At 32.2% G+C, this 17753-nt stretch overlaps 2 protein-coding genes across 2 annotated transcripts in view; both read right to left on the reverse strand.

The window, feature by feature from the left end:
* Positions 1–560: 560 nt before the first annotated feature.
* On the reverse strand, positions 561–17025 carry LOC118193488 (neprilysin-2-like). Its single transcript, XM_085817860.1, has 6 exons — positions 16983–17025; positions 14625–14752; positions 11913–11978; positions 10240–10335; positions 4758–4834; positions 561–791 (listed from the first exon to the last, which is right to left on the reverse strand). The coding sequence occupies exons 1-6, from the start codon at positions 17023–17025 to the stop codon at positions 692–694; spliced, it is 510 nt and encodes a 169-aa protein (XP_085673986.1). The 3' UTR covers positions 561–691.
* A 60-nt stretch (positions 17026–17085) lies between these two features.
* Positions 17086–17753, reverse strand: part of LOC146997385 (neprilysin-2-like) — a 66361-nt gene continuing 65693 nt past the window's right edge. The window contains exons 13-14 of the mRNA XM_085817862.1: positions 17292–17343; positions 17086–17167 (exon numbers count right to left, since the gene is read on the reverse strand). Coding sequence (XP_085673988.1) covers positions 17086–17167; positions 17292–17343 — 134 coding nt within the window. The remainder of the gene's footprint in view (positions 17168–17291; positions 17344–17753) is intronic.

The raw sequence follows: 17753 nt of genomic DNA on the forward strand, positions 1-17753 counted from the left end.
CATGCAGCGTCACTGCCATTTTGCTACACAGCGCCATATGTTGGTCTTTTTTTTGCATTGTTTGTTTGCTTTCAATAAAACCCCATATCATTTCAAGCATCTGTATAAGTTTTCACCTCTCTACCTACATTATTCCGTGAATTATTGAATTTTCAAATGTTAAAGGACCTTTGGGTCAGCCTGTATATCTATTGCAAAATTCACAAAAAATTTCTCTTCCTCACACAATATGCTTTTCCCGAGGAGGATATACGTAGTAAGATACGCAAGATAAATATTGAGATGTCTTTAATCATTAGTAATCTACATTAAAATCCTGCATAAAAGTTATACCTTCCAAAAGGTGTTTATCAACAAGACTAGGGATCAAGCAATTCTGTAACGTATCAGACTACCTCTCACGCGACACACTGACTTAATGGACTTTTGGGGCATCCTGCATTACAAGTGGTAATATATGCACTTGTATAACAGAAACAATTTATTTTTTAATGCTTAGATTTAGATACAAAAACCAGTCATAAGAATTTTATTAAAACTTTATTTAAATAAAAGATTTTCTTGCAATTGTAGAACATTTAAAATTTAGCTTGCAATATATATGCAACGTTTGCTTAAACAATACCAGCAAAATAATAGTAATATACTAATAAAATCTATTCTTCAAATTTGAAAATTTCGGTTTAATTTTCTACCAAACTTCGCATTTGTTTTCTCTAACCATTGATGAATCTGGAGAGCACCCAAAATCTTCGGCAAATTCTGGTAGGTTAGACATAGGTCCTATCACTCTGAAACAGAAGTCGTATTTTAAAGGCATTTATGCAGCATGTGATTTCGACTCTTTAAAACTTTTCAAAATATTGTATTACTATTTAGAGTCAGTCAGTAAACACAAACAGTGGCTCCAGTTTGAAACATGTGAATATAAAAATCATATTTTATTACTAAATCATTTATGCCTATAAATACAAGTATATAGAGATGCATGAAAAGAAGTAAATTAGGCTTGCGTAAAAGAAATCTTTAATAATACGAGTTTTTAAGGAGCAGCCGAAGAATTTTGAACAGGACTTATTCCACGTTTCTGAATGATATCTAGATGATTGTAAATTCTTGAAATAATAATCGAGATAAATTAATAATAGAAAAATTCATTTAGTTAAAATTATTAAATTACAGTATTTTAAAAATGTAATAAAGTAAAAATTAATAAATTTTAATTAAATACTGAGATATAAATACCTCCGACGTTACCCTGAAAATAATAAACAGTTATCGAAAGATCATAAAAGAAATTCTCGAGTAAGAAACCAAAATAACCATTGCGTAAATCACACAATTTGCTGAATATTAAATTTCGAACTAAAGAAAACAGAACCGTAAAAATATCTTACAAATCAAAATAAATTATAAAATAAAAGCAAAAATATTTCAAGTCAAAATTCTGAGGAAACAAATTTATTTAGAACAAATTAATGAAATGAGTAAGAATTTAAAATAAAAATTAATCCAGAAATGTTTCCAAACTGAGGAAAACCGGAAAACTATATAAAAAGAAATAACAAAGAAAGTAAAAAAAAAAAAAAAAAAGAAAGAAATCTGAAAGATTTCAGATTTTATACGCCCAAGGTGCGTTTTTAACGTTTTACTTATTAAATATGATGTTCTTCGCACTTAAACCATCAAATTTAATTCAACAGCAGTGTCAATCTTGCCAAGAGATCCAATTCAGACACAGCAGGATCGTAATACACGACACTTTTATGGCTTCCCATAAAAAGAAATGAAGGCTAGATAAATCTGGTGAGCGTGGGGGCCAGGGAACTGGTCCCCCACGCCCAGTCCATCGATACGGGAATGATCTGTTCAAATAGCTACGAACATCCAGGCCAAAATGAGCAGGGATCCCATCATGTTGGAATCAGATGTTGCGTCTCACATTTGGTGAAGCATCATCAAGCAAACCGGGAACAACCTACTCCAGAAAGATCAAATAATTCGCGGCATTCAAATGGTCCGTTGGTGTCAGGCATGTTTGGCGTCTGATGGTGCACGCTTCGAGCATGTGTTGTAACATTCAAGCTGCCGTACACCGCTTGCATTGATGTCCAATAAATGTTTCAAATTAATCACCCTTGCTTCTTTTCCCATCTTCTACCTCTGCTACCACTTACCCCTGACATTTCCGGGTATAGGTTCCTGTGCAATTCTTAATCCTTATGATGTGCTCTACCTCACCTAGAAGTTTGTCGCAACATTTACGCTACACTGTGTATAGAATATATTTATAAAATTAAACCGAATTTATAACTATTAAAATCAAAATATATTGATTATCTACATATATAATTAAACCAAATGGTAGTAACTGATGTTGTTATTGACAGTACTGTAATTGAGAAAAGTTGGCAATTGAACTAATAATAGTAAGGATATTAGCAATTGAAATAATACTAATAATGTCGTTTTGTAATATTTATTTAAGCAGTAAGGAATTACATTTTGTAGATTGTGATTTGAATATTAACACAAGTGAAATGATCTTGAATGGCCTGAGTTAGAATAAGTTTTGTCATTAATGAATGTTTCTTAATGTTTAGTGTTTAGAATTTTTTGGTGAAAGTTACTATTGATAATTTCTAGAGAGATGCATTTAAGAAATAAGAATTACATAATTGATTAAATAGCAATTAAGAAACTTTAATTGGAGGTTAGGTAATATCTCTTGCTCAGTTTAATAGAAGAATTTTTTTTATGTTTCTTACACATTGCAATTCAGATAAGTAAATAGTAAGAAATGCCACAAATATGCAGGGTATAATAGTTAACGGATTAAATAGAACAAACGATTATTAAATTTATTGAATTACTAATTAAATTAACTAAATTTTATTTACTTAATTTAATTCAATTATGTGAGAATTTAATATCATCATTAAATTAACCGTATATATAGCATATATAAGCAATCGTTTCAACTATAACGTTTTTGGAAACATTGAAATTCCTGTGTATGAACTTAATGGTTTTGAAACTAAATTGTCTCTGCATACCAAAGGTTTTGATATTTTTACGTGATCAGATACGCTCAAAGTGCACAGAATATAAGCAAAATACATTGGACATATGAAAACTTTAAGAAACATTATCTTCATTGGTAACCTTGTAGGTTTTTCCTTAAATTCGTACTGCTAAGTAGTTCTAAACCTAATAGACGTAAGAGAATTTTTGCTGTGTCTGAATGCACTACAAAGTCTCGGAAAGGTTTAAAATACCCTTTTTATTTAAACACAAAGTATAAACCTAAATGCACTTTCTCGTGCTAACAGAATTAACCACAACGTGAAGCGATGCAGCTAAAATAAAGGTCATCATTCAAATTTAAAACCAGACTAATAGTCAAAGACTACATAATTTAATTTGAAATCTAAAATTAGCTCAAAACCTCTAACCGCTGTAAAAATTTAAACGTCAGCAGCAGAATGCTCAGCCGAATAATAACAAACTTATCAGAGCTGGCAGAAACTGATAAGTTTGTTAAGCAGAAACACGCTCTGTGTTACAATCAAAAAACCTAAGCTTAAATACTGTCCAACTCATTTATATTCTGATAAGGAACCGAAAAGGAAAAGTTATAGTAAAGGCTGAAATTCTAATAATGGTTAATTTAAATAGTAAATCTGACAACTTTGTTTATTGGTAGACCTATGATCCACTACGTTGTGTGTGTGGATTTGTTTTATGAAATGATTGATTACATAAGAAAGAGCAGAAATAAGCATAAGTTTGGTTTATTCGCTTACGGCGGAGCAAGCGACGGCTATCTGTCTAAGTAGAGGGATGCCTTTGTGGGAAATATTCAAAGGGAAACTTGTTCGTATCTACTCACACGTGTATTAAACTACGAAAACATCCACGCAGCCAGTCCGTTCGCCTAGAATCGAATTTAAGTGGAGCTCCCAATATTCATAGACGTTACTCTCGGACGCTGGTGGGCCATAAAAAAGATAAAGATAATTAAGAAATGGCATTAAATAATTATAAAGAGTATCTCGTTAGTAATGCGATTTAATTCATTAAGGGAGCAGTATTTTCATAGCGTACTTGCTGTGAGCCTAGAAATATAAAACACGCCATTAAATTCAAAAATAAATTTAAGAAATCGGCAGTGAAGGCAAGAAAAGAGAGAACGTACCCTCAGTATATAAATAAATATAGCTGTTTGTAATCATAAAAAGGAACTAAAGACTCAAGAAGTTCCCACTTTCAATAAAAAGACTGAAATACTTGTTTCTAAAATACGATATTTAGTATAATTTGTTACCATTTTACGACGAGATGGTGTAAAATTCTGAAATTGAAATAAATAAAATTTGGAATTAAATTAAGTCTCAAAAACAATATAGTACATCACTCTTTTGCTACCCACAAATTTCGCCGCACTAACAATTTTCCTAATGGGGCTTATTCGTCACATTTCATAAAGGCAAAATTGCAAGTATTACAGTTTTAATAGTGGGTGTAAAAGAGACGGTAATGCAATATTGGATGAAGTTTAAAAATGTTTATAAAATCATACAATTATATGAAATTTAAAGAATTTTAGCTAAATTTCACATAATCCTATATTCTTCTCTTTTCCATATTTAATAATTTGACGTTATTTCTACCAGTATCAAATGTAGTTATTATACAGATATATAACGTAAAAGAAGAATCCTTTTTCTTTCTAAAAGTAAAATTATCATGCTTACCGAAACATTGCTGGTGTTCCTATCCCAAGCGTACTGAATGCCATTAGAAATTCCGGTCTGAATTTACTGCACATAACCTAGAACGATTGAATGTAAGCATAGCTGTTATTGATCTTAGTACAGAGAGTCTTAAAAAATAAATTTTAAATTGCCTCGCTACATACTAATTCACCGTCTGTCCCCCAGACGGTAGAGTGGCTAGGAGAGCCTACTACAGTTCCGAAGGGCCCCGGGTCGAGTCTCGGAGATGACATGGATGTTTGTAAATATATAGTGTAGTTGCGGCGTGGCGGTACTCTAAATATGTGGCGAGCCAAAGGCATGTATTGGTGGAAGAGGAGAGGGATGGGATATCCCCGGAGCCCCTCCCCCGGGACGCTCTCCCTCAAAATTGGGGGTGGAAAATTAGAAGTCTAACCTCTCTTCAGAGTAGGCTTTGGGAAACATTGTTCTATATAATATGGACAAGACAACAACAACAACATACTGATTAATAAAGATATATTATCAATTACAAACATATTTTTATCAGATATAATTTTGTCATTTGAAAGATTTTAAACATAATGAATTAGTTATTCATTCATTATTTTAATTAACCTTTGCTTTGCATAGTTATTATTGTTTAGAAAAATTCTTGAAGAATCAGCTATGTCTTGTCTAAGAAATGCCCTAATTAATTATCGTGTATTCTACTACGGTAAACATTAGCCGGCATAACGCTGCGGAATCGTGAATTTTGCCCTAATTTTTAAAACTGTACCCAAAAGCTAATATCCTTACAATGTTTTAAAATCCTTTCTAATGAAATAAAACTCCACATAAATTTTACTCAGCTATACTACTCATTCGGCTACTATTTTCAAAATTTCCCAGTGAGAATCGTGAGAGTTTAAATTCCATTGAAAGAGAGCACAGCATTCTTCCGCTTTGAAGCTGAATATTCCCGTTCTAGGCTTAAAAAAATTGGAAGATATTTAGGAACTAGACGTAAAGCTGCGTAAGGTAATATTATGTTATTTACCATCACGAAATACCCTTTAATATTGCGCCTCAAAGAACGTAAATCAGAACATCGTTTTTCCAACCAAGTTTTAGATAGCGTTGAAGATTTTTATGAAGCATTTACCATAACGGATTTTATCAGTCTGACTATCTAGGTGATAGTTTGGGGTTCTTTTAGATCTTGTAGTTTTCAGTATAGAGAAACACACCCCATGGTATAGCTAGAACTGTGTAATTTTTACATGGTTTTTCTTTTAATTGAGAACTTATTTATGAAATTGAGAAATTATTCGGTGTGTGGTGAGAGATCTTGCTACTGGGAAACTCAGGAACATAATGATTGACTTCAAATTTCTCGTTCCGATGGAGGCGATACAGCTGGGGACGTTAAGGGGAGGAATTCTACTGTGGCATCATGTAAACTTTGAAGGGCCAATCCAAATAGAATTATTATCCGCTGGTAGTTAACTCAAGGTAATTAACCCAGCGGTTTTGTGCATGAATATTTAGAATTCTAACTTGTCCGTGCAGCTTAATCAAAATTTCTTTTTCATGCCACATATCGAATACTTTCATATGTCCGTCAGGCAGTATTTCTCTTTCAAATTAGTTCATGCTATTGAGGGTCTCTTTTCCTTTTTTTCCTCGGTATGGGTTTACTATTATCAACATATGATTTTCGTATATTCTTAGTAAAATTATTGAATAATCACGTGCAACTTATCTCGCAATGAGTGTGAGCTATGCTATTGATCAGAGCATCGGTATAATTAATTACTGGCATATTACGGTCAACATTAGGGAACATAGCGCGTGATTGGGTTATGGCAATTAATATCCAAGGCTATTATTACTGGATTATAATCTACTTCTTTAACAAAAATGAAATAGAAGTGGTTAAAAAGGAAAATTATAACGTTTACAAAGTTAGAAATATGCTAATTTAGTCTGTAGCATAGAAAACTATGCGTTTTAGATAATGAGTGAAAAGCGACCTGAAGCATTCCTTCTGTAGGAGGGGATTAAAAATAATTCACAAGCGTTGAATATTTTATAACAGGAAATACGATGTCTTAGCAAGATGACGTAGCGGAAGTAGCAGCCTGAAGGGCCATAGGAATGGTTTAGAAATGGGTCAAAGGCAATTCATAGTAGCGGAATCGTTTGGAGTTCCTCTAAATTTTATTCCCAGTTTAAGGAGTCGGTTTCTGAAAACTGGAAATGTTCCCGAAGATCAGAACAAGGTTATACGCCTGCAACTTAACGGTCACAAGAAACCGCAGTTTGAGCTCCACTTTCTTCCAACATCATATTCAGGAGGCTACTGGTTCCAGAGTTTCAACTCAAACTAGTCGAAACAGACTCCAACATGTAGGTTTGTATGCTCGCAGATCTTGGTTTGTATTTCGTTGACAAAGAGCTGCCGTGCTGCTTGCAGAAGATGGGCACAAAAGCATCTCAAATGAGGACTAGATGAGCGGAGCAACGTGATCTTCACGGACGAGTCCCACGTTATTGTACAACCTTATCATCTAGAGAAAACCTAGTACACGAAATATTCTTGCATTTGCGCATAAAAAGTGTCCAATTTGGCGGAGGCGGGGAGATGCTCTGGTATTCCTATCAATGGCCTCACCGACTTGCCCATTTTCAGGAATGGAGCATTAACGGCTCAACGATAAGGGAGAGGAGATCCTAAGATTTATTGTGGTTCTTTACGCTGCAGCAGTCGGGGATGAATTCGTTCTCATGGATGAATTCATCCACGAGAACACATCGTTCTCGGTTAATGAACAATTTACTTTTCAATAAAGGAATTCTTCAGATGGATTAATCGGATGAATATTCCCCCGATATGAACCCAAATAGAACAAGTTTGAAACATTCTAGAGAGAAGAGTTGCTAGTCGCTTATCACCCCCAGGAACAGTTCAGCAGTTTGAAAGCTCTCTTCTACAAGACTTAAGAGAGAATACCTAGTCCATCATTGATTCCATGTTTCGTTGGTGTGCGATATTAATTTTGGACAGGGACACTAGCTGCCTAGCTAGTTAGCGCCCCTGGATTAGTTAGTAGCAGATTAGTTAGGCGCTAGCCGCTGTCTCTGCTGTAGGTAATTTTGATTATTGCTGGTTCAAGTGGCTTAATTTGCATTGCTTTGCTGCCACAAGCTTAGAAATGGGTTGAAGTTTGGAATCTCGCTAAGCCCTGTAGATTAGTTTATTTAAACTCATTTGTATCCAAGAAATCATATTTTTTGTTTGTTTGTGTTGTAGGGATTTGTATTTATTTCAACTAATAGTTTAAATTTTAGTTAAGACTTTCCTATAAGCCTTCATTCCCCTAATTGTCAGTGCCAGAATAGTTAAATTTGGTCCTGCGCGTGGAAGAATGCAAATTCTACCTTGAGTAGGAAAAGTTTAAATACCGAGTTTTTAGATGGGAAGTTAGAGAGTTAGGCGCTAGCTGCCGTCTCTGCCGTAGGTACTTTTAATTATTGCTCGTTCAAGTGGCTTATTTTGCATTGCTTTGCTGCCACTAGCTTATAAGGGGGGGGTGAAGTTTGGGATCTCGCTGAGCCCTGTAAATTAGTTTATCCCTTGGTAAACATTTCAACTTTTAATTTTCAATTATCGGACTTTCAGTTACCGCCCAAGTAGAGGCGAAGTTTGTAAGCGTCGAGTTGACGCATTATCAATTTTAAGGAATTAATAAAGGGTTTGAACCCTTCTTATGTGTAGTTTCCTGCTACTTTTGTATCCAGATAGACGTTAACCCACCTGGACCCTACAGTGTAATGTGCAAAAATTGTGCATTTTTTTTTTACCGACAAATATCATCAATACAAATTAAATATTTTTTGTTCGTTGCTTCTTTTTCTGTTCGCGTATCTTACCTATACATGATATGTTAGTCAACAAAACATTTCCTCATCTGCCGTGTAGATCCAAATTAATAATTGTTTTAAGCAATGTACATGTTCCGTTTTTGTTGCTTTAAAATATAAACATACATATAAAAATACTATATAATAACCATATTATAAACATGCATAAAAAATAGAAAACTTTCTTTTTTTTTCAAATGGATAAAATCGCTCGTTAATCTTTCATTTGGAATGTTGAAACCGATTGATTACCAGCGCTGAGCAGGGAGTATCACGGAATCACGGAATGATAGCTATTACACCATAGGAAATCGAGGAACACAACTTTAAACATTCTTACTTTCTATGGAATTTGAGCTGAAGACTAGAGATAATACTATGAGGTATATACAGTGATAATCCTTGTTGTAGTACACATATGGGACGGCTAAAGCTGAAAATACATGAGTTGCTTTACTTTTATCCTGGTGTTCTTCAGGAGGTCGCAGCTTATATATTGCTCAAGAAGCAGGATGCATAGAAAGGTTTTACTCTTTAATAAAAACATGTTTATTTGCGAAAGAAAAGAAAGTATGAGGTAAAAGTGGCCTTTGCCAGTTAGTGGTAAAAGTACTATCTGATCAATAGGAGATCATGCTTGCGGTACCAATCAAATAAATTCTATAAAGGAACTAGTTAATTCAGAACATTAGAGAGGGCAGACTGCAGTGTTCTTTAACCTGTTAACAGAGGAATAAAATTTTGTAAAACTCATTTCACACTGGAAACTTTTTTTCCGCAGTGATAAATGATGTCATCGCACCTCAAGCAATAAAAGAAAATTGTTTTTTTATTTCCACACCAAAGGGTTATGATACCTTATATATAAACCAAGCATTTTCAAAGTTAAAAGATTAATTTGCAGCATGTTACCTCTTGAAACAATCTGGCATACTTTTAAACAAATAACTTTTATTCATATTTTGAAGAAAATAACAATTAATGAAATCCCTAATATGTAAAATACTGAAATGCAGACTAAAATGAAGCCAAATTGTCCAAATTCGGTTCTCTATGGGCAAGGGGACAATCCAGGGCACCGACCGTTTATTCCCTAGTAGCGATCATGTACCAGCTATCAAAAACATGATTGCACATGTCTCGTGAACAGTAGGATACCTTACAACCACGTCAGGATTCTGTATATAAGAAATGCATGAAACGCAATGCGATCAACAAAATACGCTTAATTTCAATAACGAAAAATGTCGTCATTCGCAATTTGGTAGTCTTCCGGGTATTAAGAAAATATCCTCATATTCAGCAAAAGGTTAAGAGCGCAAAATTAGGTAAAATAAAATATGAGACTTAAATTCACAAGAGCTTGAAATAACGCAAAAGTGAAAACTTGCTGAGAAATTTGTTCTTACATTACTCTGCACTACGGGGAACAGGAATATAAATTTATGCAACTATTTTGTAGCTTTTGTTTTGTTATCTTCAAAATATTGTAATTTATTTTACGTCGTACTATATTAGTATATTTTTTAATCAATGAGTATCCATTGTTAGTATTATTCTTTAGCTGGTAACATGAAACACACATACTTACATTTGCTGCACTTATCCAAAACAGCTGTTTTGGGGTGTAATTCAACCCCGGTAAACTTGGCTCGATTCCATAATCGCTTGCCCACGACTGATAGGCCTATAGAAAATTAGGAGGCAAAATACAACATAAATCAATACATTATTCCATGAAACTGGAAAAAGAATTTTGACGTAAAGCTGATGGTTATCTGAATGAATTATCTAAATGTCACATTTAAGTAGAAGCTGCAAATATATTTCCAGTAGTTGTACATAATTTAAAGCAATATTATTAATTTTAGAGAATATTTGTGATAATAATGTACTTAGTTTAGAATTATAATTATTACTGATTCATACGAAATGAGTATTTAAAGAAAAGAGAATACATTCCATTGTGCACTAATATTAATTGCATGAACAGCGCTCCAATCCAAATTTTAAAATTAAGCAAAATTCAGTTTTTGATTAATGTTGAGTTACGGAATATTTTACACATTTCATGAGTGTACAACAACGTGTGACACTTGCTTATCTTTCGCACTTTGAATTAAAATTTAAAAACAGCTGTTCTACCTTTAGGTATAACATTTTTTGTAATTTAGTCAGAACCTGCCTTGTTCTGGGAATAGAGGTCTTTTCTCAAATAAGCCAGTGAGGTATCACAATGCATATGATTCATATTAAAATTTTCAAAACGTTTATTTGCCTGTATAAAGTATCGATGAAACCGTTCCAAGATGGTGGCTGAAATACCGATTTACAAGGTTTAGCAATTTTAAGAAAGTGGTAAGTGGTTTCAAGATGTTCAATAAACGAGAGGCCGAGCACATAAAATGACGTGTCAATAACGGTAAATTTTCACTAAATGTAAGTAATGATAATAATTTACGGAAGATGTCAATAAATACACAGAATCCGTAATTTTTGATAACATTGTTGCTATGTTTTTCTAATTTTTGAAGAGCGTTTCTTATTTTAATGAGGTGAGTATGCATAATATTTACATTTAATTCGTAAAAACAGTCATAAGTATAGTTTTAATTTTACTCTTATTCCTAAAATTTTTCGTATGGGGTTATAGGTCATAGCGTTTAGCTGATACACTTTTATTATGTTGGTGATGGTACCAATCTTGAGGGAGAAATAATGTTATAATAAGTTTATGTTCAAGCACAGTCTATAATAACTGTATTCATGTGTTCAACAGTTTGAAAAGACTGTATAAATTTATCAGACTTTACTAAATTTTATACATAATTTTTCTCCGTTTAAAAATGTAACTGATGTGGTAATTTGCATATTGTGCATGATTTCAATTGAATTTGAATTTGAAAATGAAAACAATGTTTTTTGGATTTAAACCAATAAAGTTTTAACACTAACTTTGGCGTATTTTTCTTTCAATTAAATTAACTTACACTTCATTGCAGTCATTCAGCTTGATCAGTTGGTAATACTGATGATGTAGTAAAAAAATAATAAATTAATGTTTCGTATAGAGACAGCAACAAGGTAAAAAACTGACGCAATAATTTTTTACTTCACTTTGTTAAAAAGATTTCAAATACATCCATTACATTTATCGTAGTAATCTTGTCTATCGTATGTAAATTATAAAGTTTATTGCATAAATTTGTATGTTTGAAATATTAATCATATTTTATGGTTACTTAAAATTTAATTTTTTTTTACCTTATAAGCGACTTTCATACCACCAATGTCAGCCATATTTTCTCCTAGGGTGTGAACGCCATTTATCTACAAAGAAAACATTGCTTCAATAAATACTCAAAATTTACTTTAATAATCAATGGGGATGTAAAAACAGGAGTTAAAGAAGATAAACTTTCTTTTTACAATTATGTGTGCGTTCACTCTTTCCTATCAATTACGGGCAGTCTTATCAATTACAAATATGAAATATGTTTGTTTCTGTTCCATCATATAGATACATCCCTGCCTACTGTGCGGACATAAAAATAGTTTCATCTTAAGGCTATTTCATTCAAAAATACGAAAAGGAAAAGACAGGTTTAATGCTACAATACATTTCCTTTCATTTCTACCAAGCTCGTTTTAACAATTTTTAGAAAATTCCAAAATCCACATGTAGATTGAATTTTTAAAGTACATCTGTAGAGTTAATCATATAGTATTAGTAGATAGGGTTACATTTAAAATATCTTTTTTATTTCCTTGTACATAAAGTAAAAAGAAAGTATTGCAATAGCGAAAAATTTCAGGTATCATATTTCAACGAAAATACCCATTTTGACCGCTTAAATGCCACTAAATAATTTTTTCCATGGTGTCCATTGCTTATTTACATTTGAAACAGCAGAATAGTAGATTTGTTGCCAATCTAGAGAAAGTAAGTTTCGTAATAGCAAAGCTAACGCCTTCTTTTATTATTGCGAATTAAATCATGCTTAATCCATTCTGGAATTTTTACAAAGAAATAAGTGTTTAAGATTTACTTCATAATTTGCAATACAGACATCTCGAGTTTTAATGTATTTTTGCCTTGTCGCAAAGTGAGAACTGAATTAATTGAATGAGAAATGTTGAATCGTCTGTGAAAAACTGTTTCTTTTTTGTTGTTGTTCTTTGCTTAATTTCTTTTATACGTCGTTTTAGATTTATTATAGTATTTGAATAGAACATGTGGCACCGATTAGATAATTCTTAAGATGATATATATTTTGTGCATTCTGAGTTAAAAAATGATCCTCGTGCAACTTAATTGTTTCCACGAAACCTTGACCTTGACTTCCACGGCGTAGAATCTTCGCCTTCGAGTGGGTGCTTTCGCACCTTGATTTATTTACATACGCAATTGGCCTAAAGAATATGCAAAACGAACTGGTTAAAATCCTAATGTGATTATGTACCAGTATACCAGAGAATATTATGATTATGCTAAAAAATGAATGAAATGTGACGCTGTTGTGTCAACCAGAGTGTCCCTATGGTAAACAAATATAGTGAATTTTAAAGAGTGCATTTATTCTATTGTGGTTTATACGCCATCGACAAAGTAAGTTTAATTAAATCCTATAAGTTTAAATGAAATGCAAGAAAAAATGCGTATAATGTAATATTTTGTACAGGGAAGTCATGTGGTAGACACGCCAGATTTTTATATCTTAAAATCTTAAATAATCTTAAAATCTTAAAATATCTTTTTTTTAAATATCTTTTTATCTTACATACTACTTTCGAAATATTTCCTATTCAGTCTATTTTCAGAATGCAAATTTCGAACTAATATCATGGAATATACTCGAAGAACTCAGTCACTGAGTGCTAGATATCAATTTTATTAGAAATCATTTCAGACCGTCTTTAAATTAGTAGCTAAACCAAGAGAAAAAGCAAAATGATCAAAGTGATGCGAGAAAACTATTACAAGAGGGAAACTTTGAAGTTTTGAGACGAAAAGAATAAATTACACATGAAGTTTTTTCTTATCCAGTTTTTCAGCTAAAGGTAGTCTATTTATCAAATTTATTAATTCGCGAAATATCATATCCACATTTAATCTTCAATAGGACTACAACGCATGTAACATTCTTTTAAAATGTTGCACATCTTATTGACTTTTTGTTATCTTCTTATACTGTTAGAACGGATATATTTGATGTAAAAGCAATGTTCTAACTTCCCGTTCTGAATTTCGATCACTATGTAATACATCAAAGTTTTCACTCAAATGCTTGCTGCACCTGCTTACTACATCTGAATACTAACACCTGTTTATACTATCTTAAAAATTAAATCCAGTATTAAATAATATAAGGCAGATGCACATATTTGCCCGATTTAATACAACTAATCCTGGATATTATCCCATGCCTTTCCAGGAATTTCAATGGTGAACATTGTATATGTAGACAATACTCCTGAAAAATACTTTTTACGGCTTCCTTATTTCGTAAAAGTCTTGAAAGTCATAACTGGTTCGTATTACATATGGAGAAGGCCTGGAATTTTATTACGCATGTAGCTCCCTCGTCGAGATTTGGATTTGTATTGCACTAGCAATGCTCAGAGCTCTTAATGCTTGGACCTAAAGGGTTTAACTATCGATACTATTATTGTTGCAGCTCGGTTAAATTTCAGATCACACGTTTGGAGGAAACAACGAATAATGGCCTGCTTGTTCTAGAGCACAAAATTCTTTCTGCTATAACTTTGCTAATTTGAAAAAAAGATCGTATCTAAAATAATATGTGACACAAAAACGCTAACATATACGAATTTGATTTTAAGAAAAAAACCTTTTTTTTAGTTATTCAAATATTAAACACGCCTGATATTGTTAACTTGAATTCAAATCACAATGAATCATTGTAGAAACCCTGTACATTTCATACGATGGAGAAAGCATTAAATGCATTTTACCTTTACTCCATTTCCAACAGTATAATTGTTGTATTGGTCTATGATACACTGAGCTTTTTGTCTGAAACTCTTGTCTGTTTCCTGGTCCCACCAGTTAATATTGTTACCATTTTTATCAAACTGTCGACCTGTAATATTATCATCAGTATAGAAAGGACTTTTTTAATGCCATATTTTATATTTTGCTTGAAAAATGCATCCTAAATCGTATTCATGCATTATAATTATAATTACTGCTATTCTGATTAATTCTGATTAATATTGGGAAAACATAATGTTTATTAAGCAACTTGATATTAAAATCAGAATAAGAAATTTACAGAGTTTGCTGCGTTGTATCTATTTGTAAGTGATTTAGATCAAAAGCTATTTGCCGGTAAAGCATTTGAAGCCCATTTTGCAATAAGTATGTTTTCTTATTATTTTCAAAGCATCTACACACGGACGCGCACATCAGAGAAAAATACTGAGAAATATTCTGCATTCAAAGCCCTTAGCAAATGCCCTTCACATCACGCATTTCACTAAAGTGTCGATGTTTTTCTTTTGCGATTATCATTTAAGATGTTTCCATTGTAATTTGTAACGCGAAAATGTTTGAATTATTTCTGTTCTCTAGATTCAAAAGAACTTTGTTGTAAAACGAAGTCAATGAACTTTGATTAACAAATTCATAAATTATAATACTTGCTCCTAACTATATCTGGAGTAAAATTACGCTTCTTGTATTTAAGAAACATTCTTGAATTATAGAATTTTTACTAGTTTTAGTTTCCTTCCCGCTTTTGACAAAAAAAAAAAAAAAAAAAAAAAAAAAAAAAAAAAAAAGTATAAGATGGCTATGTTAGTTTGGAGATTCCATTTCTTTAATAATTTAAATAATTTAAAATATGCAAAAACGAATGCTGAATTATTTTCAGTTTAGAATGTAGGCCTAATTTTCTTTGCAATACCCTGATCACAAAGCATATTACTAATGGGTTAATTAGACATTTCAGAAGTACTCCTGAAACAAAACTACTTGCGGATAAGCCTTCATCTGAGACACAGGAGGAAAATAGAGAAAAAACTGGTAAATTTCTACTTGCATTGTAACTGCTTCTTGAAACGTTAAATGCCCGTGAACTTCGAAATTCAACCACACATTCATCATGCAATTTCACTCGCACTTTTTACATAGTATGATGATTTGTTTCTAACTCAGTTGCTAACGGTATACTCGAACGTAATAATTAAATATTATTCCTTTATGCTTTGCTGTATAGGAAATTTAGTTTTCATTCGGCAAATAAAATATGGGTCCGCAGTTAAAATATTTAATTCTTATAAAATTGCAAGTAACTGAACTTTCAGGTTTCCATAATTAAGTATATCTATAATTAAGACACAATAACACGCCGAATAAATACTAATTCAGAAGTCAAACAACAAAAATCAGCGTTATATTTACAAAATTTTCACAGGACTAGTTTCGATGGTTTTACCAAACCATCTTCAGCTGCAAAACCACAAATGAACCAGATAGGAAATAATGATTAGATAAGATAAGAAAGCCTGGACAAGAATAAGCAAGTGGCGCCATCTGTTGGTGAAACCAGAACTAAAACATAATTTCTTTAAAGGCGGAAGGCAAATTTGGATTGGAATTAGGATCGTTAACTAGAACAGAAAGATTTTTATGAATGTGAAATGCCTCTAGAAAATCTTATCTTATCTAATCATTATTTCCTATCTGGTTCATTTGCGGTTTTGCAGCTGAAGATGGTGGTTCGGTAAAACCATCGAAATTAGTCCTGTGAAAATTTTGTAAATATAACGCTGATTTTTGTTGTTTGACTTCTGAAGTATATCTATATTCGATATGAATCTAAAAGGACAATTACTAGAGAATTTACTAATTTCTAATTCAAAAAAATGTAATAGCATGTTTTGTAACTTTATGAATTTGGTTTATTAAATTAATATCATTTGAAATTTTAGAAGTTATTCTTTATGACCGCGTAGGTTTCATCCATATTAAAATGATGCTTTATGTTTACTTCTGCTCTCCCTAATTATTTTAATAGTTATTCTGGATAACCATGACTATGAATAATTCCCTGTTTAATTCTCTGAAGGGATACGGTTTTTCTGCTCCAGTATTTACAGTTTCAGTGCAATGCATTTTTTTTAGCATTTTGCTAACAAAAGTGCATTTGACTTTTCGGAGACAACCATTACGAAACGTCGAGGCAGAATCAAGAAGAAGAAAGCAACACATATGAAGAGTAATACTTTGCAATCTTCAGAGAGAAGTTTATAAATTGGTGAGCGTACCTGCAATACACGTGTATGATTACTTTGTTTAAGTAAACATACGTGTACTAAATTCTTTTAAATGTAGGGAATTTTGCAACATCATTATGTAATGTATTTTTCAGAGAATTATTAGCCATACTAGAGAGATTATAAGATGAAAACTTTAAAAAAGGTCACCTAAGTCATCAAATCCATGTACAATTTCATGACCAATTACGTTGCCTATGGCAGGAAAGTTCAAATATCTGGAATGAAGTTAAGAATCAATATTAATAATTTCTAACCTTTTAGGAAGCTAATAAATTACGGTATAGTAAAAGAAAGCAGTTACAATTGATAAAATATATGCATGTCACAATAGTAACTTACTGTGGTCTATCATTGCTGAATAAAGGATCCTGTAAAATTCCGGCAGAAAATTCTACAAAAATAACATTGCTCAAGAAGAATACATTCAGATCAAAAGTAAAAATTTATTAACAGTTTTAAAGTTTTAACTTATAAGTTAAAAATTAGTTGATTAATTCCAAAAACATTCATTTACAGGTTATATTTTCCAAAATTAACTGTTCTTTCTTTAACTTCCAGAGGAAGTAATTAAGACATAATAACACGCCGAATAAATACTAATTCAGAAGTCAAACAACAAAAATCAGCGTTATATTTACAAAATTTTCACAGGACTAGTTTCGATGGTTTTACCGAACCATCATCTTCAGCTGCAAAACTGCAAATGAACAAGATAGGAAATAATGTTTAGATAAAATAAGAAAGCCTGGACAAGAATAAGCAAGTGGCGCCATCTGTTGGCGAAACCAGAACTAAAACATA

The sequence above is a fragment of the Stegodyphus dumicola genome, chromosome 5 (genome assembly GCF_044657685.1).
Source record: "Stegodyphus dumicola isolate Sdum_Otavi_A_Nest chromosome 5, ASM4465768v1".
Classification (NCBI taxonomy): domain Eukaryota; kingdom Metazoa; phylum Arthropoda; class Arachnida; order Araneae; family Eresidae; genus Stegodyphus; species Stegodyphus dumicola.